At 35.5% G+C, this 24,188-nt stretch overlaps 1 protein-coding gene and 1 long non-coding RNA gene across 19 annotated transcripts; one reads left to right on the top strand and one right to left on the bottom strand.

Moving 5' to 3' along the window:
* Positions 1 to 1,247: 1,247 nt before the first annotated feature.
* On the bottom strand, positions 1,248 to 13,893 carry LOC126586565 (protein GAMETE CELL DEFECTIVE 1, mitochondrial-like). Of its 17 annotated transcripts, none has more exons than XR_007610847.1 (13): positions 13,589 to 13,889; positions 13,020 to 13,114; positions 12,405 to 12,495; positions 11,807 to 12,285; positions 11,073 to 11,117; positions 9,695 to 10,263; positions 9,212 to 9,320; positions 8,360 to 8,471; positions 7,652 to 7,918; positions 7,146 to 7,204; positions 6,557 to 6,838; positions 6,146 to 6,335; positions 1,248 to 2,106 (listed from the first exon to the last, which is right to left on the bottom strand). XR_007610847.1 is itself a non-coding variant. In XM_050251420.1 (4 exons), the coding sequence occupies exons 2-4, from the start codon at positions 6,739 to 6,741 to the stop codon at positions 5,552 to 5,554; spliced, it is 432 nt and encodes a 143-aa protein (XP_050107377.1). In that variant the 5' UTR covers positions 6,742 to 6,838; positions 7,146 to 7,633; the 3' UTR covers positions 5,467 to 5,551. The 17 variants fall into 17 exon arrangements, 1 of the variants encoding a protein (XP_050107377.1); XR_007610851.1 differs by lacking the exon at positions 1,248 to 2,106 and having other exon boundaries at positions 5,692 to 6,335; positions 9,683 to 9,735; positions 10,118 to 10,263; XR_007610857.1 differs by lacking the exon at positions 1,248 to 2,106 and having other exon boundaries at positions 5,692 to 6,335; positions 9,695 to 9,735; positions 10,118 to 10,208.
* Positions 13,894 to 19,014: 5,121 nt separating this feature from the next.
* On the top strand, positions 19,015 to 21,668 carry LOC126584714 (uncharacterized). 2 transcript variants are annotated; one of them, XR_007610097.1, is made up of 3 exons: positions 19,015 to 19,323; positions 20,759 to 20,818; positions 21,533 to 21,668. It is a non-coding gene; the product is annotated as an uncharacterized LOC126584714 (long non-coding RNA). The 2 variants fall into 2 exon arrangements; XR_007610096.1 differs by lacking the exon at positions 19,015 to 19,323 and adding an exon at positions 19,345 to 19,940.
* Positions 21,669 to 24,188: the final 2,520 nt, after the last annotated feature.

Here is a 24,188-nt window from a genome sequence, read left to right as displayed (position 1 = left end):
CCTCATATGGCTGCCAATATCCTTCATGTTGAACTTGTTGAGCTTCCCACCACATAGAGTTTGAATGATCACTCCAATCTCTTTGTGGGCATTGATTGGCTTGATATCCTTGCCTATAAGACGCACCAAATGTAGGGACACTTTGCATTGTGGTCCTTTCGGCATACTGTGACAATTGAGAAGTAAGATTTGCCAATTGAGTTTGAATGCTAGCAAAATCCATGTCTTACTTCTCTAGTACCTAAAATCAAAGAGAGAAAACTAAATCAAATATCAAAAGTAAAATACACAAACACCAATATAAACATAAACAAAAACAAAAATAAAGGGATTAGCAAAATTGCTAATCCCCGGCAACGGCGCCAAAATTTGATGCGTAAAATAACTAAACACACAAATTAAACCCTCTTTTTGACAATTGTAGTATAGATGTAAGTAGGGTATCGTTCTAGGCCGGGGATTAGGAGGGATTGCTAATCTATTCTAAATTAATTTAAAAATATTAAATAAGACTCAAGGACACAAAACTAGGCTAAAAACTCTAATAACTTGAAACACACTTAGAATGACTCAAAATAATGGAAACACTCAATTTAGACACTATGAACTGAAATGGACCGAAATTGAATTAAAAGTCTAACAACAATGAAAACTAACTAAATAATATAATTTAATAATGGGGGGTGTTTGGTTTTGACGAGAAGTAAATTAAACTTAAATAAATTACAGAATTGACAAAAACATGAAATTAAGGTGAAAGGATAGGTGATGGATTAGCTAGAGGGTTCTTCTCTACACATGACACATATGCAACCTAAATTGATTTTCAGTTGTTCTTTCAATAAGTTGTGAATCTCAACACTTCAGATTAACCGTGAACAGCACTTTTTTAATCTTCAAGTTTTCCTTAAGTTATTGAATTGGACGGGAAAACGCATACAACAATTCAAAACATTCTTCAAAAGTCCCCTACGTGAAAAGCACAATAGAGATACAATCAAATATCATTAAACTTTGTGAAAACTATAAGCATTGACGAGGCATTCGTAACTATGAAAAGCATGATACTCTTGCCAAGAATTCACTTAACACGATTGTGGATAACAACCTTCACTACTTGTGAATATAAGTTCATAACGATTAGGTGAAATTCACTTATATTCTAGCATCAAATTCATGCATGTAAATTAAGTATGCATCCTTAATCGACATACAAAAATAAGTTATCAATCAAGCAGTCAAGCAAATTAAATCACAACTCATAAATCACAACTGAAGGTAATCAATTCATATTACAAATATATTCATGGCTTTGAATTAACCTCTAGCCAAAATAAAATTAGTTACACATTATTATCAAATTAAACTAAAAGTAAAATATAAATTTGGAGAGAATTAACCGAGAGAGGAGAGAGTGATTCAGTGCCAATCTGCCCCTCGGTTTCTGCTGCACCGTTGTCAGGGCTTCTTCCCACTCTTACTGTGCTCGCTCTGTTTATTCTCCTCTCTGACCTGCTGACAAGTCCTCCCTACTTCTTCCCTGTTCCGTAGCTGTCGCACTCTTTCTTCTCTCCCCTGACTTGCCCACGCTGCCCTTCCTTTATTTTTTATATTTTTTTTTCTTTCTTTTCTGGCAGCCTCGCTGCCTTCCGATTTCCTCCTCTTTTTTATTTTCTTTTTCTGCTGTTTTCTTCTTTCCCGTGTCTATTCCTTTTTCTGCTGCCTTGCCAGTTGCTGTCTCCTCCTTTTTCAATTCTGCGCCTCTGCCCTGCTTTTATTATCTCCACATTTCCTTTTTTTCTTTCCGTTTCTGACCTCCCCTTTCACGTGCTCTCCTCTCCTTCTATTCACGCCTACTACTCTCTCCTGCCTTTGGATTCTTTTTCCGTCCCCCGTGTGGACTCCTCCATTTCCTCTGCTTTGCCAGTTGCTGTCCCCTAATTCTTCTGACTTCCTTGGATCCCTTTGTCGCTGACCTGCTTTCCTCCAGCTGCAAAGGCAGCTTGCTTTCCTCTATATTCTCCTCCCGATGCTCTCCTTTTATTTTCATTTAGTTTCTAGCAGCCCCACATAGCAGAAAAATAAGTTCTTTGGATCATGTTACTCCTACAAACACAATATATCAAAAGTATCATAAATACTTAAAGCTTCCAAATAAATTAGACAAGAAAAGAAATATAAAATGATGAAATATATAGTTTAAATATTGGTTTATCATTTAGCGTCACAATGGGTTAGCAATATTGTAATTTAAATTTGCTTTTCACGAATAAAATTTCACTTGTTCTATTTTTATTTTCTTTGCATAACAAATCCTATAAACACAAAAATAACGTAAATAGCTCAAAAATATAAGGAACTAACTAAGAAAAGACGAGTGAATTCGAAGTAAAAATATATATAAATATGATCCGATCAATCACATATACTAGTTCATCACATATTTCATCACAAATGCTAGCTTATCACATATTCATCACATATGCTAGCTCATCACATATCCATCACATATGATAGCTCATCACATATGCTAGCTCATCAGTCAAAGTCACCTCTAGTAACCTATACAACTTATCCATATCTCCTCATATATCTCATTAATCATTGCTAGCATATAAGTCGAAGTCACCTATAATGACCTGTATGACATATTCGTATCTCATCACATATGCAAATGATATGTCAGCCGAATCCACCTCTTGTGGCCTGTACGGCTAAGTCTATAGCTCATAGCTCAATCTAGCCTGAGTCACCTCTAGTGACCTATACGACACTACATCTGCACACGAGTCAGAACCACTGTAGTGGTATGTACGACAGGACTGGTGTAAATGAATACGCTCAAGTGCTACAATCACGTGAAGAGTCACCTACGAGTCGGAACCACCTATAGTGGTCTATACGACAAGCATGTGCACCTACCTTGAATTCAAGGTGAGCGTATGGTGCAGCATGTGAACATTACGTGAAGGACTGTGCCCTGGCACGGGCGGAAGCACTAACACCGAGGTGCAGGTTTATGAGCTTTAAATAAATCTAATACAAAATGTACGATTCATAAGCAACATGTACGACAATGCCGGAGTTGCCTACTATTGCATCTTGTACGACAGTGTCGGAGTTGTTTAAAACATAAATGTAGTCATAACATAACCCCATCAGTTCAACTAATACCGTATACTTACCTGAACTTACATGTGTGTCATGCGTTCCCCTTTGCACTTCAGAGCGTTCACAATAATTATGTACAAGGAATATACATATGAATATGCCATGATGAAATCTAAAATTAAAACATTTCCTAGTATTTCCAATTATATAATATGGCGTACTAACTATTAATCACCAAAACATAAGGTTAAAACACACAGTTTTCACCAATGTCCCTCACATTGCTCAATTCCCCAAACGATGCTATTGTCTCAATTATTTAATCTCATTTATTATATGGCTGCATCTAACGTCTCGTTAGACTATCTACGTACCCTAAATAGGGATCAAGCCATTTGTAGTTCACCATAATTATGTGCAGGTAACATGCATAAATCAATTTAGAAGTGTTTGTGGAACTATCAATTTTATATATATATATATATATATGATAAAAAAAATAAAAATAAAAAGATCCACTCACCTGGAGCCCACGGTATAATTCTCTAGAATGCACATCGAGGCATCCCGAACGATTAGTGCATGTAACCAATTATCGAATCACATCTCAGAACTGTTATTGATAGAATACGTAATTCACATAAGGCACATTCTCAAGGACATCCCAAAATAGTTTGAGACTCATTGACCATAAGTCAACCGTCGATCAAAAGATCGACGGTAGGGTCTATAACCTTGTTGAACTCGATCCGGAAGATCCGCATATCATATTTCTAATCCGTAACTTCCAAATATCCACATTATGCTTCTAGAATAATATACTAAAATTTCATTTCGATCCAACGGTCGGATCTTCACCAGTTGCCCAAAACCAAGTGGCGGTTAACGTTTTATTTTATTAACTTACAAATCCAATTCAGAAAGATTTGTTGATCGGATTCCCAATTCATAAGTTCCTACATTCTTCAAATATTACGTACTACAATGTAACAAAGTTTGGTGACGATCCAACGGTCGGATCGTTGATTCATATAAATACCTAGTAACGTATCGTAGAGAATTTAGGTTCCAATGATCAACCTACGTCATTCCAATATCCAAAATGGAATTCAAGACATTTAATATAGCCTAAAAATAGCATTGGTGGCCCACTGACCACGCGCTGCCGGTGGTGGTCGGCCACCCCAACTCGCCGTAAAATCCAACTATTTCTAAAAATTCTCAAAAATTACAGAAATGAAAATCTCAAAGAGTAGAGCAACTTTCATACCTGTGACCAATGTCAATTTGGACTGGAAAAGCCCCAATTTCGTAAAAACCCACCGAAACCCTAGATGTGGGTGGTTCTTGATTCGTTTTCAAATCAACTCCAACGTCCCAACCAATGAATGGGCTTTGTTCCATACCTTAAGGAGAGTCTAATGGTGGTATTAATAGGATGGAATCGTTTCAAAATTGGGGAAATCGAAGACACAAACCACCCATCGGTGCATTTCTTGCGAATCCAAGGCCAAATTGCGTGAATTTTGGGATGGAATTAGTAGAGGGAAGGCTAGAAAGTTGTTTCCAGGTGGTGATTTGGCTCAATTTGCCGTGAAATGCCATGAATGGCGTCGGGAAGCATGGAGTGCCGCCAGTTAGGTTGAACCAAAACGGGTCGGGAATCTGATACCGTGCGCCCTCTCTCCCTTCTTTCCCTGCTTTCTTTCTTCCCTGATTCGTCCTCCTGCTTCCTCTCTCCTCCCCTGATTAGTCCCAGCTCCTCCAATTCTCTCCAATTCTCTCTTCTTTCTTCCTCCCCGTAGACCCCCCATTCCTTTTCCAAAAACCCTTAATAATAAATATAATAATAATAATAATATGAAATGAATGAAATAATAAATAACAATCCTTACCAACATACTTTTGGAATATAGTAAGGTAATAGTTCATACGCGTCATGAACTAACGACCAACGAAAATCAATACCCTCGCCTCTAGGGTATTCTCATAAATTTGACCTTCTAGGATTTATAAAATAATAAAATTTGGGACGGGTTGTCACACTACTAAATTCAGCCCACATCCACTCAACTTTTTCCTTCACTTAGAAAAACATATTAAAAAAGAATTTAGATATATACTAATGGTTATTTTAGGAATAATAAGGGGTGGGATAATAATATTTTACTTTTTTAACCTTTTATGGTGAGCGAGATTATAACGTGGGTGAAGAAATAAGATAATGATGTTAGGTTTAGCAGCACGCAATTAAATAACTCGTAAATTTTAAATGCATAAAATTAATTTAATTAAAAGAAGATATATATATACAAACGGTTTCAGTTATGATTACAAAGGGTTCAACTATGATTCTTCATCTAAGTTTAGGTCTACATGTTAATGATACTATGGCCTCCTCTAGGAATATAGTTGTGGTAGAGATAAAACTAGGATATAGTTAAGGACTAGAAAATAAGCCCGCGCGTTGCGGCGGGAACCACTGTTTCAGGCGTAACTACATAAATAAAACACATTAAACTTGAACAAATTCAACACAATCATGAATGAACAAAAGGGCACATAAGTGAATGAGATCGATAAGATAAACAACTTGACTTTTATATACATTCAACTAAGCTAACATGTAAAGACATTGCACAATTAGTAGGAAGAAACTGAGTTAAGACTTGCTAATCTATCACCTTGTCTTACAGAAACCCACTTAATACTCTCATAACCAGTTTGCTTGTACACCGCAAAGTCCATCAGTTGTTCGTATAAAGAGGTATGCAGAGGAGAAATACAATAACTATTGATGCCACTTTAGTGGGAAAAAGAAAAGCATGATGGAAAAACATATATGCTTCCAATGATTCATCCTCGAAGACAAAAATATGAACAAAGAGAAAGAAAAGCTAATAATAATGAGAGACGTAACAGTAACACCAATAATAGCAGTAAAACTTTGTAGTATAGAACTATGCTTTTTTCTTAATTATTAATGTTGGATTGCTTTCTTTTCTCATGGAAAAGTCAGGATTATGGAACTTACTTTCATTTTGTTGAAGTTCATTCTCTGGACAAACTCTTGATAGAGCATTTCATTTTCTTTCTTTGAGATTTCACAATGAACTTCATCCAAATCTCCGGTGGTACCGTCCCAACCCTCTGGCATAACCTTGAAATCAGGTTTGTAGGTAAGGGATACCACGTGGAATTCGCGGTCATGAGAATTAAAAAATCTGAAAAGAGGAAAGGAGTTATGCACTATGAGAAATAAAATCTGGCTATTAGATCAGCCAAGCACCACTAAGCTTATAAATTTGCGACTACAATTAACGCAGCAGGAAACCTTTACCATCAGTATGAAGTATGCACAGAATATTGATATCATTACAAAATTATTAGAACTACAGGACCCATTGTATATAATAGAAGTAATGCTTGTGAATTGATATCTTACTCTGGGCAGGTGTCAAGCAGGAGCTCAACAGAATCATCTAAAGGACGACCAAGCTTTTTCTCCTCTTCCCCCTCAAGCTCTTTAAGCCAAAGCATAGCATGCACTCTCTGCCTCATAATCCTATAATCCTTAGCCAGCCTCTCAACAGTATAAACTTCAGGGATTTCCTTGTGCTTCTTATACATCTCAGCCTTCTCTGAGTCTTTGAGATAAGACCCTCTCGCACCAGGCTCACTTCCAGTTCTCTTATCCTATCCTCAATTTCTTGCAAACCAGATACCACTGATGATTGAGATAAAGAAACATAGATTATGAGATTAAAACAAAACTGACCAAAAAGGATACAGAGCCGACGACTTAAAATGTAACTATTTACTGTGTTATGAAATACGAATTTAAAATGTAACTATTTACTCTGTTATCAAGCAACCAAGTTATGAAATACGAATTTAAAATGTACTATTTACTGTGTTTGTAATGAATCTGTGAAATCAAATAGTTAAACCCTAAAAAGCACCACTGTAAATAGCATAAGAAAATTGAATTAACCCTAAAGAAATTGGGAGAGAAGAATATGAAAAGGGAATACCTTTCGGCCCTTGTTTTTGGAAAAAAACCCAACAGAGCAAAAGCCTCCAACTCCAAACACTGTTGTGGGATTTTGAAGAGAGCAAGAGAGAGAATATATCAGAAGAAATAAAGCCAAACTGCACTGCTTTTATATATCAATGTTTCAAACAATCTTTCAAATTTCTAAAAAAAATTAATAATACTTTTAAATAATGAACAGAATCTCCCTTTTGGTCCAAAAGAGAGAAACAAATAATAAAAGAATAGAACCCAGAACCCTTTAAAGCCAATTATATGTGGGGGTGGGGTTGTGGGATCACAAAAAGTCCAAAAATTTTTTGCACCACCCATGAAAATTAAACATTGACATTGATTCACAGAGAAGAATATGGGCAACGACAAAGATGGGATGCAGGAGGGTAGGATGAGAATAGAGGGAATAGACACAGACCAAAAATATAATTAACAACTAATGGCATATATATATATCAAGGACACAAATAGTTGCAGAGGCGTGGATCATACCTTTTCATCTTGGATTTGAGAACTTCGTGGCCTCCGCCTTATTTTTGAACACCAGATTTGAGCTGTGTGCTCAAATTAAATGAGTTCATCCAGGCATGGGCTTCAGATCTCACTAACTCTCTGCAAGCATGGGCTTCCTCCTCAATTTCCGTCATATTCTCTCTGCGCTCTATCCCTCCTCCCTCACTCAATCAGGTCAGAGAGCAGACAAATCTGATGTAGACTTCAATGTATACGAATCCATGGTTGAACTCATTTCGTGACAAACTGAGTGAAAGAAATGAATCATCAAATTAAGATCCACATAATTAGTTGCATTTGTCACTCTTAGATATCTACAATTTAAGATCCGCATAATTAGTTGCATTTGACACCAAAATACCAATCATTCCAAAACACCATTGAAGCACTGACAAATCACAAATTTCATCAAATTCAAAAGCACCCAACACCCACCAATAAAATTTGGAAAAAGTCCGATCGAAAGGATGAGATTGCTTGAAACAAAACCCCCAAAATCACAAAAATGAAATTTTAACAGAAAACCCATTTCTAAGCCCAAACTTAACACTTCTAACACATAATTTTCAAACCACAAAATTACCCACCCTAAAAAGTGAACCTGTTCGTAATGGTAGAGAAGGGTTGAGTAGTGAAACCCATATGATCAAACTCACCAAATACTGAAGAAAAAAAATTAATAATTACCTCAACAGCTAACGGAGCCAAAGCCAAACCCCAGAGCTTCGAATGGCAGAAATGATAACGGAAACATGAATGGTCCTTCTTCCTTCCCCACTACTGCTGCCACTTTCTCTCTCTAAATGAGTTACCATTACACCAAACCATTAGCATGCAAGTATTTAACTACAATGTTTAGTGCTTTGCAACTGAGTCATGATACTGAATCAAAAGAATAAAAAATCATATATTCTTGGACATTTTATCATGAGATCATACCACCACAATGCTCAAAATCCTAAATTAGTATACATTTGCTTACGCAAAATCTATGCTCGTCAATTCAGACCAACCCTCATACATTTGCAACTCAAATCAGCACAGGAAAAAAGTGCTAGGCATGTTCCCCCAAAAGTCAATTTATCAGTCTTTGAAATGGGCAATAAAAACCCATCAACATTGTGCTTTCAAGAATCATTTTTCTTTAAAAATAAATAAATAAATAGAATAAAAAATCAGCTTTTTCGATAATGAATCCAATTAAACAGTTCAGAAGTCAACAGAGCAAAAAACAAAAATCAAGTCACTTTTTATATACATTTTAAATCAATTAGATCAATCAGATAACAGATAGAAGATGGAATTCCACAAAAACTATAACAAAAGTCAGCTCATTTAGGTACAATTACTACGAAGATTGAAGTTGAAAACATAAAAGGAAGTAAATTTAAATCATTTTGCCCACACTTTCCCAGCAACCGAGCAGAGAATTAAGAAATTGAAAGCAAATGAACTGATTGGCGCAATCAATTTAACCAAAGAAATCCGATTTTACTACGATGGGGGTAAATATGAAGAAAAGGGTGAGAAATTACTTACAGAGAGAGCTTCGACAACTTGGCCCAGAAAGCCAGAGAGGAGATCCTTTCTTATGAGAGAATCAAATCAGTGTTATGAACCTCACGAAATTCGCATTACAGAAACCCATCTGAAACATTTTCATTCAGAAGAATCATTAGTTTCTCTCGTTCTAAATTGAGAATATGTTGAAGAACTGACCAACTGCATACCGCATAATAAAACCTAAAACTAAAGCCAACCCAGTTCAGCAAATGAACATACTATTAGCTAAAGGGATACAAAATTTTGTGATTAAATCAGATAACACATATCTACTTTCAAATTGCAATCATATGAGAAATTGGTATCTCTATAACAATGTAATATTTGAACTCCAATTATCGAAATCCAATTAACAAATACACTAATATCTGTACACAAATATAATAACCCAATAATTTAGCAAGAATGAAAAGGAAATAATATGAACAGAGAGATATGTATAATGACCTGGAGGTATACCTTACAGACAGAGTCATTCTTTCGCTTCTTCCCTCTTGACGCTTTACATAATTTCATACCAACAGTAAGAACAATGCAGATTATATACACTTTCAAATTGCAAGAGAAGTTAATAAAACAGGATATATTTTCAGTACCTAACCTCTTGGCATCCTAATTCAAGAACCGTATTCAAGTTATGATCATAAATGAAGAATGCATGTTGGTAAGTTAGTTAACTACATTGTTACTTTTTCAGTATCCCATATCCATTATATTTACCCCTATGAAGGGTATGACCGTTAAACCTCAAAGCTCGCCCAAAAATAGGATGGTTCATGTCACATGCCAGAATTACACACCCTACATCTAACATTCAAGAATAAATCCAAATTTCATGATTGGGCAACAACAAAAGAAATGTTAAAAGATGATAAACCCAACCATGATAACTTCTTAGTTTAGTATGTGTTGTGTGTATTAGCATTGCATTCTTGTCTGTTCTCTGTTTCTGGTTGAGGTACTCATGCTTCTTCTTATTCTCGTCAGTGTTTTTCATCAGACGATCCAACCCTACCCATTCATCCCAACTGTTGAGAGAAAAGGTCAATAAGATAAATGAAATCAAAAGTTTCAAGAGATATTAACCACTGAAAGCTTAAGCATTAGCCTTCATCTCCGATAAACCTCCGTCATCATAATCGATTACAATATAATGGTCTCATAATAACATCTGCTGTGGTCTAATAAACTAAGGTGAAAGGACCACTTAAACTGAAGCGAGATGGCAAATGATAACCGAAAAATTAAAAAAACATACAAACTGAAGTAGGGCATGGCGCACCAATTAAATGAGAAATGTAAAACATTTTGAATAAAAGAAATAGAAGAACAATCACAGTAAGAGCTCCAAGAGGACATTTTAGAGACGAAATGAGCTCAAAAGTTCAGAACACGCAGGTCAAATACTTTAGTAAAATGCAATGATTTACCAATCTCACTACCACAAAGGAACATACAACACAATCTGAGAATTAGGAACTTCTGGATTGAATCCAAAATCACCTGGTCAATGAATTTAATAAGCTTAGTGATTAGGTTGCTGAAAGATAATTGAAATTATAAAGAAACGAAAAAGGGGTAAAATTATACACATGGAAAGACAGTGAACCCCAAACCCTTATTTTCAAACTCAATATATTAGCCATTTTTATCATGCGAACACATGAAAAGCCAAAGTTGCTGATAATGTTTACAACAACAAACACATCACAACTTGGTGTTCTCACGCAAAACACATGCAAAAGTCAATACATTTGGTTGTTTTTATTAAAGAACCAGGCTCAACTTAAGACATAACGATTGCACATTCCACCATAACAACCGCAAATAAATATACCTCAAAAGCCAATGGGCCAAGTTCTCTGTCCAATGATCCAAGTTCCTGAAAATCGCAACACAGCAAAGCCATTAACACTAACTCACAGAACAGCAACGAAAATAACAGCTAAGAAATAACAATGAAAATCTATTTGCACCAATCAAACACCGCTGGAACAGGGATCATAGCAAAGGCACAACAATTAAACGATTAAAAACCACTAACTCAACCATTTTCTCGTGCAAACAAAATTGTCATCTGCATCCACTTTAAAACCATGCTTGTTCAACGATATAATCACACCAAACAGAAAGACTCGATCCATTGTTAACATCACCAACCATAATTCCCCACCAAAAAGAACACAGCTCCATACATTTGTTAGGAAATGATCACAGTCGCTGCGAACCACAGAAAGGGGAAACAAATAATAGGGTAATGAACAAAAAGGGACAAATTGCATACAGTTTGATTTCTGCAGAGAAGCTATAACACTAAAAGACCAACACAACAGGAAGAAAAAGAGAAATGAAGAGGAAGTGGTATTATCAGACAGTGAAGAAAGCAGCACAAAATATCTGTTTTTCTGTCCCAATTTAATCATTTAAAAACATATCTTGCACTCCCAACTAAAAGTTGAATAACCGAACCAGAACTAGACAGAAAAATAAAGCAGGAAAAAAAAACAGGTTCCTAAGCAGGTTCAAACCAGAAGCAGTGAAATAAGGGAAAATTCGGTTCAAAAGGGACACCTAGATTTGAAAGGAATTGAAGCTGCCAGCTGGGAGAAATCCTCATCAATGCTTGCAGAGATAGCTTCCAGCTGGAACCAAATCTCTGAAACCAACCCTCGGTTTAGGCGTCTCTTCATGCCTTACCGCTTCTCTAAGCATACCTCACCGAGAAAAAACAAAACCCAAATTCCGGGCAGCCCTACCTATTGCATTGCTCATCCTACCCCTCCCTCTCTCCTCCAATTTTTCCTTCCAGGAGTCCTGCTCTCTCTTCTCTCTGGCATCGCACGACCCCTCTCTCTTATCTGCCATCGGACGACTCCTCTCTCTCTTCTCTCTCGCATCACACGACACCTCCCATCTCTTCCCATCTCTTCTTGCTAGCATCGTTGCAGGCTAGGCCTGCCCGTGGCGCCATCCATCCGAAAAACCCAACCACAAACAAAACCCACCAACCCAGTCACAGCCCAAACCCGCAAAAGCCCATACAACTAAATCTGAAAAGAAAAAAGCCCAGCTGAAATCCTTAGTGAATGGTAAGTCCGTAAATAGAGTGAAACCAGAAAAACAAAATATTATCAAATAAGTAATAATTGGAAAAACATAAACAACTTACAGCCTCCAGCTGTATGAAAATGCTTGTTTAATTTTCTTATGCTGCTTTTAGGGTGCTCAATGATATCAATTTCAGCTTGCTCCCAAACGTACTGCAAAAGCTAAAAGAAAGTTACAGACTTTGCAAGTAAACAATAGCCACTAATTTTTCTCCAAAATTTTCAGATACCTCATTCCCAACCATACACACAAATAAAATAAAAGTAAAAACTCCACAGTACCAATACACAACCAAAATTTGAACCTGAAAATCCATCTTCAAAGTTCTATCAAATGCGAGCATTTACTCAATTTTAAGAAGTTGTATTGTTAAAACTTAAATCCCATGATGAACCCACCTTCATTAATCTTTTCTAAAGAAGCAATAATTCACATAATGTATCCAAATTAGAAAATAACATATGATTCATGATATCTTATACTTTCATATCCAAGTTATGTTTATGCAAATCATGAGAGGCACACATTTAAATCTCATCCCACACTCCCTAAGTAAAAAAGAAACCAGTTCCTCCATCATTCAATGTCCAAACAGATTTAGCATGTGGAGTAATAGAATATCAAAACGCAAGTTACAATTTTTAATGTACTTTAATAATTATTTCTTCAACATTACCTCCAAGTAGTTCTTCCGATGGAAATAATTGATTTCAAGTGCCTAACCAGTGAGGCACCCTTTCTTTCCCACACTCTGCTTAACAATCCATGAACCTGAAGAGAGAAGAATCAGTTATAAGTTAATTGATCTTTAGTTGGTTCCATAACTTGCTAAAAAGAAAAGAGAACAAAACAAATAAAGTTAATCGAAGGATTTTACAAAAGCTACAAAAATTAACTAAATCTCACATCAAAAGAAACCAGAAATTTAATGAAGAATTCTCCAAAACCCACAAATTAAAACGTAAAATTCTACAAAATCAAGAAAAATTTAATACAATCTAATTATATTAATCACCAAATTGAATTAGATCTTCACATCCAATAAGTAACAGAATTTGAAAACATTATACCCCAAGAAACCCCAAATTTACAGAAATTGGGAGCAAAGATCGAAGAGATCTCACGAAGCCGACATCGAAATCGTCAATCGTGTTGCAGAGCACAGCCACACCAAATTTAGATCAAACCCTAATTTCCAGAATAATGATAAAAATCGACAAAAAATATATACAATTGGCACGTTACCATTGATTCGAGTTCTGGTAAGGAGTGCAGCGGCGAGGTAAGGCGAAGTGTGCGACGGCGAGGGGAAGGCGAGGTGTGCGACGGTGAGGCGCCGAATCGACTTTGTCGTTGAAGAGCTCTGGAGCAACATGGGTTTGTCGTCGAAGAGATCTCTAGAACAAAAGTCTGGGTTTGCTTTCTACGATGCTCGAAACGTGCACGCTGAAGGGTGGTAATTTCGTAAATAAATCGAAATTTTCAATCTGAAACTGAAGAGGCGGTGGCAATCTTGTAAATAAACTGAAATCAGGTACAATGAACAGTAAGGAACAGTGCCAATTGCAATGCTTTCTTTAGACTAAAGTAATTTGAACTTTGGCTCTCATTCAACTAATTTTAGTTAAGGATTTGCTTTTATTTATTTATTTAATTTTACATTGTTAAAATATTACTTCATTACTTTTTATTTTTTTGTCAAAGGTGAAATGATATTAAATCTAAATAGCAACGTTTACATCGAAAATCAGAGTATTAAACAACCAATCTTGTTCAAAACTATTCCAAATATACAGACCACCCATTCCAGAAACAAAAGAAGCCACTAGATACGATGCCCTATTACATAATGTAATAGGAGCAAAAATAAGCTCTACGTACCTCAGTTGTTGTTGGATACATTGTATATCAAAGCGAATACCTCCAAGAACACCATCAGGAGGCGTGATCCCATTAAGCATTTCCACAAGGCTTCTGGAGTCCGTTTCCAATTGAACCAAATTAAATCCTCGCTCCACAAACCACCCATCTCATAATCTTTCCCACCTCATTTGCACTCTCATATCGTCGGCAAAGCCACTACCAACACTTGAAAAAATCATCACTTTCAGGCTTGAACCAAATTCGAATCAAGTTGAATTTGTGTCCCAAACAAAAAAAATCGTGCAAATCCAATGCAACACCGCATTGTACGTCTCCAATCGAACCCCACGCCGCTGGAGATTGGTTCTCACAAGAATATTTTTACAGCAACACCAAATAAAATGCCTCAACACTTGATTCACCCACCCCCTTGCAACCAAGCTCTCCATTACGATTTAAGTCTTGAGCAATCATGAGTTTAGCAAGCATAGCGAGGTTGAATGAAATAATTTTCTTAAACCCGAGCCCTCCTTTTGATTTTCCATTTGACACCTTGTTCCACACCATCCAATGCACTCCTTAATTTGTTTTTTGGTCCCTCCACCAGAACTCTTCAATCACCTGCTTACTTTCCTTTGCCAACTTTATCGGAAGTTGGAAACATGACATTGTATAATTTGGTAAAGATGAGGCTACACTTTTAATAAGTATTTTTCCGGCTAAAGAAAGATTGCTTCACCCTCCTCAAGTCTAATGCACATCACCGCCGCCCGTTGTGACTTGCGCCGGAGTAAATTAGAACTGAAATGGATAGAACTCTTGTCCAATTTTATGGATTGCCCAGATCCCTCAGCATAACGCCGGAGTAAATTGTTTACACACACTGTCTCAGATTCTGTTGCTTGACAAAAGAAAACGGAGTCGTCTGCAAAGAAAACATGGGACAAAGGTTCAGCATTGGCTGACACTTGGAGTCCCCACAACCTACCATCCCGCTCCTCCCTTCGTATAAGTGATGAAAAACCTTCGGAACAAATGCGGAAAAGGAATGGGGAGAGAGGGTCCCCTTGCCCAAGTCCTCGACTTGGTGTTATAAAACCAGTAGCCTCACCATTTAACATCACACTGTACGTAACCGTCATCACACATTCCATCACCCAATTACAAAAGACTTCATCAAATCTCAACTTACACATAATTGCCTTAAGAAAAGACCATTCCACTCGGTCATAGGCCTTCGTCATATTAAGAGTTCCTTCTTCATCTCCACATGTTTCATCGTATGTAATAGCTCATGTACAACCAAAATATTATTCGAAATTTGTCTACCCATGACAAACGCGGACTGGTTTTTGCTAATCACCTTCAGAAGAACTCTCTTTAATCTATTCGTAATCACCTTCAAGATAATCTTATAAGCCACATTACATATGGAAATTGGTCTAAATTGAGACATCATTGTAGGACAATTAACTTTAGGAATGAGTACAATATTCTTATGATTCAATTCCTTTAGCATGCGTTGAGAATGAAAAAAGCACTTTACCATACCCATGACATCCACTCCAACTATCTCCCAATGATTTTGAAAAGAAAAAAACAACCAATAGTGAAGCCATCCGGACTTGGTGATTTTGTAGGATACATTTGGATAAACCATGTTCAATCTCCGCGTCATTCACCAGTGTCATTAAGAGAAGTCGAGGGCCTTGTTTTTACTGTAGCTGTGAACATGCAACCCCTCCAACTTTAGAATAGATAATGAAACGTAATTTTTTTCATTCTAATTAGACTACTTTAACTTTTGTTCTCATTTAGCAAGATCATCCTAAAATGATTTGTACTAATCATGTTTGACATGACCCCTAACTTGGACATTATAATTTATAATGTAATAGTTCTAACAACGATTGGAACATATCCAATGTTTCACAGGTGAGCCATTAAGGCAAGTCGATTTTTGTCTTGCAAGGCAATGCAACATACCGCACTATTTTTTGGAACAAAAACAAAAAAAGTTAAGAAATAAATTATACTCTATAAAATTGATAATTAATCATATCCAGAATATATTTTTTGCATTCACATTGTTTATGGAAAAGTTGTGGGTGTTTAAACATGTTAGTTAGCTAATGATTTGCCTAATCCTATTACTACATAACCATACGAGGAAATAAGGAGTTGAACATGTTATTATTAGCTACATAATCATACGAGGAAATAAGGATTTGAACATGTTATTATTAGCTAAGAATTGATTTACATTTAGACAACATATATGTGTGTATATATATATATATATATATATAATTTTAGATTTGTGTTGGTGTAGTGATAAGATTTTTACCACCTGCAAAAGTAGGAATAAAAATACTTAAAATACTTGCAAAAGTACAAGGTAATAGTAGTATAACAGCTCTAGCAATGTCATTCTCCACAAGGATTGAATGACTAATTTTATGCCAAATCAAATCTTAATTAATTATTTAAAACAAAGTTTGGAAAAAAAGTTGATTTTGTAACTTAAGATATTAAAAACGAATTTAATAGAAATAATTAAATGAATAGACAAAATAAAATAAACTAAAAGAAAACGGTTTTTGAAAATTAAATTGTGAAAGCACTAGGGTTCCACCTTCACCTTAACAATCATACATAGTTCTTCTAATTACTTATGACTTACACATGCATATTCTGAAGGTTGGGTTTTCCTAAAGTATGCTTACTTGGACCCCTAACATAAAGCATATATCAAACATGCAATCCGTCTGTGGTATTCATATCAAATCTAAACATGCGTGACTTATTAAGTTTTGTGAAACTTTTTGAAAAACCATGCAACCCTTAAGGCGTGATATTCATCCAAAGTGAACTTACATATATTAACCACAAGAAGCTTTCGTCAATTTCAATGACCAACCTCCAACCAAAATTGCATACTTTTCTAGATATTCTAATGGGGATAAAGCATTAAGACAAGTAGATAGTTTAAACCGATGATTAATAATTCAAAACCTGCATGCATAACATCATAAGTAAATTGAAAATAAACTACATATTCTTGCTAAGACTTATGGCCTCGCCCTAGCAAAAGGAAATTAGTTACGAACAATCATAAAACAAAATATTATTAAAAAAAAAGATAGAAAACACCTTGAAATATAAATCTAATCGTCAAAACCTAGCAAAGTTCTCCAAAATTTATGTGTTATTCTCCCTCCCTCCTAGTGGCTAAAAAGCCTTATTTATATTACTAGAAATTAAAATCCTTACTAGAAAATGTGTTCTAAAAATTAGGAAACATAATAGAATAAGATAATTAGGAAATACATTCCTATTTTAACTTTGGGAAATCTGCCTAGTCACAAAGAATTCCACCTTTCTGGATATTCAGGGCTCCAAAACAGGCCCAAAATGACTAAAATTAAAACTTAAGATATTTCGAACATATTTTAGAAGGTCTTAAACCCAAAAGACATCATCTTGGATGCCAAATAAGCTCAAAATGTCACTTTGACAGCACTGCGCACTGCTTCTTTATTTCATCGCCAGAAAATAACTATTTGGTAGAAAATTTTGAAACTATGATACAATTATCTTGAAAGACTCACGAACATCCTCTAATTGGAATCACTCCAATATTGTCTGTTTGATTACTTTTTGCTCAAGAGGAAGTTGAATGTCTTACATTATAAATATAAATCAAAGTATCAAAATTCTCATAAAATAACCACTAAATTAATACTAAGATTAGGATATAATATATAGTATAATATCGAATCATGTGTAGATGGGGTATATGTGAATGGATGTTAGGTTGGAAGGTCTACTCACAATGAAGACCAAATCTAAGCATAGTGTGAAACTGAAAGCAACCAAGCTCAAAACGTAATTTGACAGAGAACAGGATTCAACCTTTGTTTTAAAATTTTCATACTTTACTTTCATTCTTATGAATGACTAACATGTATTGAGTTTAGAACTTTAACCAAAATCATTTGGTGGGTGTTTGGAATTTCGAAATTAGATTTTCAATTGGTTTTGTGAATTCTTAATTTTAATCTCATTTGGGTCTGACCCTTTAGCTGTTTTTATTATGAAGTTGTTAATTGATTGCGTATTGTTAATTTGATACATTTTGTTTGTGTTAGCTCCAATTTCTTGCTTTAAGAAAACCACTTGGTTCTAAGTTTTTCTACTTTTCGTTGTTCTGTTTGCATAAAAACATGTTTTACAAGTTTAGGGACTTATGTAAAATCATTTGATGGATGTTTATAATCAAAGTTTTCGATTAGGTGTGCTTTAATCTCAATTGGGGTGGACTTTTTTTGCCCAAAAGGTTGTTAATTAATAGAGGCTGCAAGCATAACTTGGTGTTGTGTTGGATTTTGGTTGGTTTAGAGTGTAGAAGGTGTGGGCTATATTGATTAAATATTTTATATGTACATTTTTTTCAACGTTTTGAATATAACTAGTATTAATCTTCTACCACACAATCTTTCATATCTTACAAACATAATCTTCCATATAATTTATAATCTGTGACGACCCGTCCCTACTTTTCCTATTTACTTTCTTCTCAAGTATGTGTATTAATGACTATGCCCTTATCGGCAAGTGACGTGGACTTATTCTTATCACTTTCCTTTTTATTTCTCGCTATCGCATTTAAATTGTACACGCTAGTACGAGTAGGCGTAAATTTTAAAGTGTAAAAATATCTACTTCGGATAGATTTCGATTTCCTTTTACTGTAGGAAATCTAAAAACCTATCCTTGGATTCCTTTTAAACCCATCCCGTGCACTTCCCCCTTCATTATTCACTGTCACCTATCCCATCTCTTCTTTATTTTCTGTTCCCTCAATCAGAAAAAGCATCTCTCTTTCTCTTCTCCCTCTCCCACGCCACATTTCTTCTTCTTCTTCCTTTCTGCAACAACCACAAAACACACCAAAACTTACAAACGTGACAAACCAACTACACCATTGTGATCATCTCAGTCCCACGATCACAACCATGTCCTTGAAATCTGATGTAGACAAGTTTTGACTCACCAACTCGGAAGGTCGACTCGGCAAGTTCGACATATCAATTTCCAGGCCATGCATGACTTAGGTAAGCCTTGAGTGTGAGGACCTGTATTTTCAAAAATAATTATATATAATTATGTGTTGTATATACTTATTAATTTCAGAAAGTTTTGTATTACTTCTTAATTAATCGTTAATTCCTTTATTTCATTTTTCTATACTCGAATTTACGATTATTTTGAACCAAATAAGTTCAGTACACCATTACGGTATTCATATTATTCATTTTCTTTTCTTTTACATTATTTTATTAAGCTGCATGTTTTGTTCTATTCTAATTGGACCAAAAACCATAGCCAATTAAAGGGCTTTTAGTTCATTCCTATCTAAGAATCTGCCGACTTTGTAAGACTATAAGTAGAAACCCAGGGCTGTAGAGCAGTGCGGTCTGCGAGAGCGAGAGAGAAGTGATAACTGGATAAAAGAGGGAACGTTTACAGAGAAAGATGTAGAGGCACATAGGGAGAGATTAATTTGCTGGAAAATACAAACTGTTAAGTTGTTTATGAGGCTATGGTATTGAGAAGGCAACTCTTAGGGAAATAGATGAAAATGCAAGAGAGGGAGGTTTTGTATAATCAGTAAGCCACTGCTTGTTCTCGTATGCTACTTTACCGAAGGAGTATTTGATGTCTGAAATAGGTATGATGTTCAATTCGAATTCGATTAACTACCAATTTACCAAAGTCGTGGTTGGTCTCTTCTTATGTTGTGATTCAGTGTGTGCTTTGTTCACTAGTCCTGATCATAACATGGATTTTGTATGATATGATGGATTGTTGCAGTGGAGTAAATTTATCCCTTATATATAACTACTAATAATTAGGGCTAGTTTTATGCATATGCTTTCTTTAATTTGCTTTATATAAAAGTTGTTGGTTGAATGCAAAAGACTGTTAGGCTTATATGGATACCATTTCTACTGCATCTTTTATTAGAGGAGCTGTTGTGCAAACAGTTGTATAAATATGGCATCAGCTCATCAGTTTATGAATTGAGTAATTTCAAAAGAAAGCATGTTTTGATTTTAAAGGATAATATATTTACAACTGGTTTTATATCTACACTATCTATGCATCCTTCAAGTAAAGCATTTGGTTGAAGTTGCAATTGCTAATATACACATTCCATTATCCATGTTTTCATCACAAAGACTATATATGCATGTATGTATTGGAGTTAGAACCAAACTTATGGCTCACGTTTTCAAGCTATATGTCTACTATATTAATAAACCACCTTATGTTTAGAGTTGGAATGATTATATTAGCTACATATATTTAATTCGGATAAAGCAGTATTTTGATGTACTGATCCTTTATCAACTATACAAACACATCTTATTTATTTCTTAGAAGTATTTGAATCTATTTGTGTTGAATTAGTAGTCACAAGTAATTATTCAAATAGGATTAGAGTTGTAGTTGTGCATTTAGTGATTTTCTTATACATGTGAATAGGACTTTATCAAGGTGGTGGATTCTTGTGTTAATATCTCAGAGCAATGCTTTGGAATCCAGGTAGGGGAAATACGGCAGACCTTTACGGAGATTGGCTTTATTAAATTTCGTGAAGCATTATATTGTTATTGATATTGATCTTGTTGGTTGATTAATGTGATCTGGTTTACTAAGTGGACAAATACTGCTCTTGCATGTTTACTTGTTGGTTATGGAATTATTGGTGAAATGCTATTCACTGAGAATATGTTGTGGTACATGTGAATGATGAAATGAGATTATTTGTGCATTACTCATGTATGAGAATAGTTGGAAGTTCGGGGTTGAGAAAGGAACTGGAAATGAGGGTTGTTGGAAAGGATCTTTTGTGTAGTTGAGCCAAACTCTTAGTAGGTACCAAGTCTCAGGCGAGCCCACAATGCACAGTTTCTTTGAGGGTAATTTGGGATTGGCAACGAAGGGTTTTGGCAAGATGACTAACAAAAGGGGAAATTGGGATGATTGAGTTACAGGGGTTAATTTGTATAATAGAACATTTGAACCACCACTGCAGAGGTAAAATGCACGGTATAGGACGTGTAGGTCCGCGTGTTTTATTATATGAATTAACGGGTAGAGATGAAGAGTATTGTATTGCACTCATGAATTGTTGATGATAATGGTTTGGTACTTGATTACATGATTTTATGACACGTAATTTAATATTGTCAATTTACTGTGATAAGGTTATGTCCCTACTGAGCTGTTGAAGCTCACCCCTCTATTGTTATGCAGGTTCACGAACTAAACAATCTAAGAGGGTAGACGGGATGAGATCGGATTAAGTGTGAGGATATAATTATGTATTTCTTTATTTTAGCCTTGTAAAGAATTATTGAGTTATTTTAAATAAGATGAATTTTATTTTTCACTCCGTTATTTCAGTTTTACTTTAATTATTTAGTTTTTAGTTCGTGTTTCGGATTCGGGTTCAAATTTTTACTACCGACCCCGGGTTCGGGGCGTGACATTGAGAAACCCTTAGAACCTTCATTTCACTTCTATGGGTTGTTGTTGATCCTTTGTTTGTGTTTTAAACGTGTGGTTTTACCCAGAAACTCGAGAAGAAGGAGAACCTGCCATTTTTCACTTAAGAACTGTGGCCATTTGGTCACTTTCATACCATTTTTCTGGTCAACCTCGACCACAATTGGACTTCTTCTAGGTACAAACTTGTTCTCTACATTCCTAACTTCAAAATGGCTTTTGAATCACTGAGTTTGGTTAAGTAACGAGTTAGAAATCAACTCTGGAAGTTGGGAAGAAAATTTTAGTTTTCTGGAAAATTTCAACCATGGTCGTTTGGCCACTTTCAGACCAAATTTCTGAATAACATGGACTATATTCGAACTTTCTGTAAATTGGGATCGGTAGATCATATTCCTAGCTTTAATTTAACTTTTGTAGAAGTGAATTTGGTTGAGAATCGAGCTCGTTAGGGGTTCTGGAAGTTGGCCCAAAAATCTGCAAAACTGCAGATTTTCGCGAAGAAGACGAGTACAGTGTACTTGCGGGGGCAAGTGGACGCGTGTGGACAGCCACTTTGGAAGGCTCGTCTGGCCTCCGGGCGACGAGTGGTTGACACATGTGTGTTTGTGTTGTCGAGTAGATTGATTTCATATATTTATACTCTAGGTTTGAGCAAATTATGGGGGGTTTTATTTAGGTTTCCGTTATGTACTTTAATTAATGTTATTTAGTTATTTCACATATAGGGGAAACTTATTCCAAAGATTTTCGAGGCCAAGCTAGGCTCGGGGGCTACCACCCAGCGACGTACTTGTGAGTGGGCAGTTGTTTTATACCTATATATATTTATAGTTTCCATAAATGCGTATTTACTTCACTTTTACGCCTATATTGCCTAGTATCATTATTGTGATATAAATTGTTATAAATGCTGCTATCTGGTTGTGATATTACTGTCATGGCATTCATACATACTTGTGTACATGCTCATCTTGCTGCACCCCGTGTTAGTACTCGCCCCAAGGCCAGGGCCAGTCCTTCACGTGTATGTTCACATCCGCACCGTTCGCTCACCTTCGATCCAAGTTTAGGTGCCAGTCTTGTCAGGTAGATTGCATTAGGCGATCCGACTTGTATGTGATGTGCTTTTGCACTAGTCTTTACGTGATCGTAGTATTAGAGCATATTGATTACACTCAGTCCTGTTCGTATTAGAAACCATCTGTTCCAACTTGTGTGTCAGCTTAGATGGATGAGCACTTAGTTATATTGATTATCACATGATTATTATTGTGGCATATGATACATCATTTACTTGGCATATTTCTGGTTATATAGCTGATATATTGCATTTCATACTTACGTAGTATGTTTTGAGGAAACTATACTTGTTTTACGGCGATAGGTTAGTATATTCAAATATAAAGGTTTTCTTATAAGCATTGTTTTGCTGACCCACTCAACTTTGTTTTTCACCCCTCCAGGACCTAGATAGTTGTACTCTATGTGGCACTCGAGGAATCATAGCAGTTCCGACATTTCCTTCTGTTTAGACGTACAAACTTATCACTATTATATAATAAGTGTACTTTGGTTGCTTTGACTACTCTTTCGTAGTCTCACTGTCTATTACGCTATGAATAATTGTAATGGGTTCAACCCACGAATTGCGCACTCTTTCACTGTTTAGTTCTAATTAGTTTTAATTTTATTCACTTTTTGCATCACTTACCCTTATGGTTACGTCACCTCATGGTGACGGCCAGCATGCTTCGACCTTTCCAGGTCGGGGTGTGTCATAATCTGTAGCAACGCATGAGCATAATTTCTAGTATATACTAAAACATCAATTTTTTTTCATTTATTTGACATAAAGGCAATTCATTCAATAGGGTTCTACTTTTTTTTATAGTTCATCAAAGGTATAAATTTATTCCCAAAAAAAAAAACTAGTTAAATTAGAGAGGAGATGCAAAAATATTCTCGAAGATTCACCAGTTTAATCTTTTTCAAATTATGATAATGTCATTGTCGTTTAAGTTACGCTTGCAACTAATTGCCAGTTACATTACATTTAACTTGAATCTATGTCTAAATTACATATTAATAAAACATTCTTTGTCAACCAAAAGAAGGTGAAAAAACTATTTAGATTTCTATCACAACAAAAAAGTTAAGAGTAGTAACGTAATTTTACAAAACAAAATTTGCTGTTTTTTGCTTAAACCTTAACTACAGGTAATTTTAACACCTCTAATTTAAAAAAAAATTAAAAATTAAACCTCTCTCACTCTCTCCCCAAAACAATATTAACTAAAATTAAAAGAAATAAAAATAAAAATGATATCGTGAGGCTAAGCCAACCTCCCTCTCCTTTAGTGTAGATAATATTGTTTGTTAAAAAAATAAAAATAAAAACAAT

The sequence above is a fragment of the Malus sylvestris genome, chromosome 10 (assembly GCF_916048215.2).
Source record: "Malus sylvestris chromosome 10, drMalSylv7.2, whole genome shotgun sequence".
NCBI classification, from domain to species: Eukaryota; Viridiplantae; Streptophyta; class Magnoliopsida; order Rosales; family Rosaceae; genus Malus; species Malus sylvestris.
Note: the sequence above shows the minus strand (reverse complement) of the source record. Positions and strands in the feature narration are given on the sequence as shown.

Bases quoted from the DNA above. Each gene is read 5' to 3' on its own strand.
- LOC126586565 (XM_050251420.1), bottom strand. From the start codon at position 6,741: ATGTATAAGAAGCACAAGGAAATCCCTGAAGTTTATACTGTTGAGAGG. The intron at 6,336-6,556 runs GTAAGATATCAA...TCCTCTTTTCAG, and splicing joins CTGCTTGACACCTGCCCAGA to ATTTTTTAATTCTCATGACC. The intron at 5,609-6,145 runs GTAAGTTCCATA...TTATTTATGTAG, and splicing joins TGAACTTCAACAAAATGAAA to TTACGCCTGAAACAGTGGTT.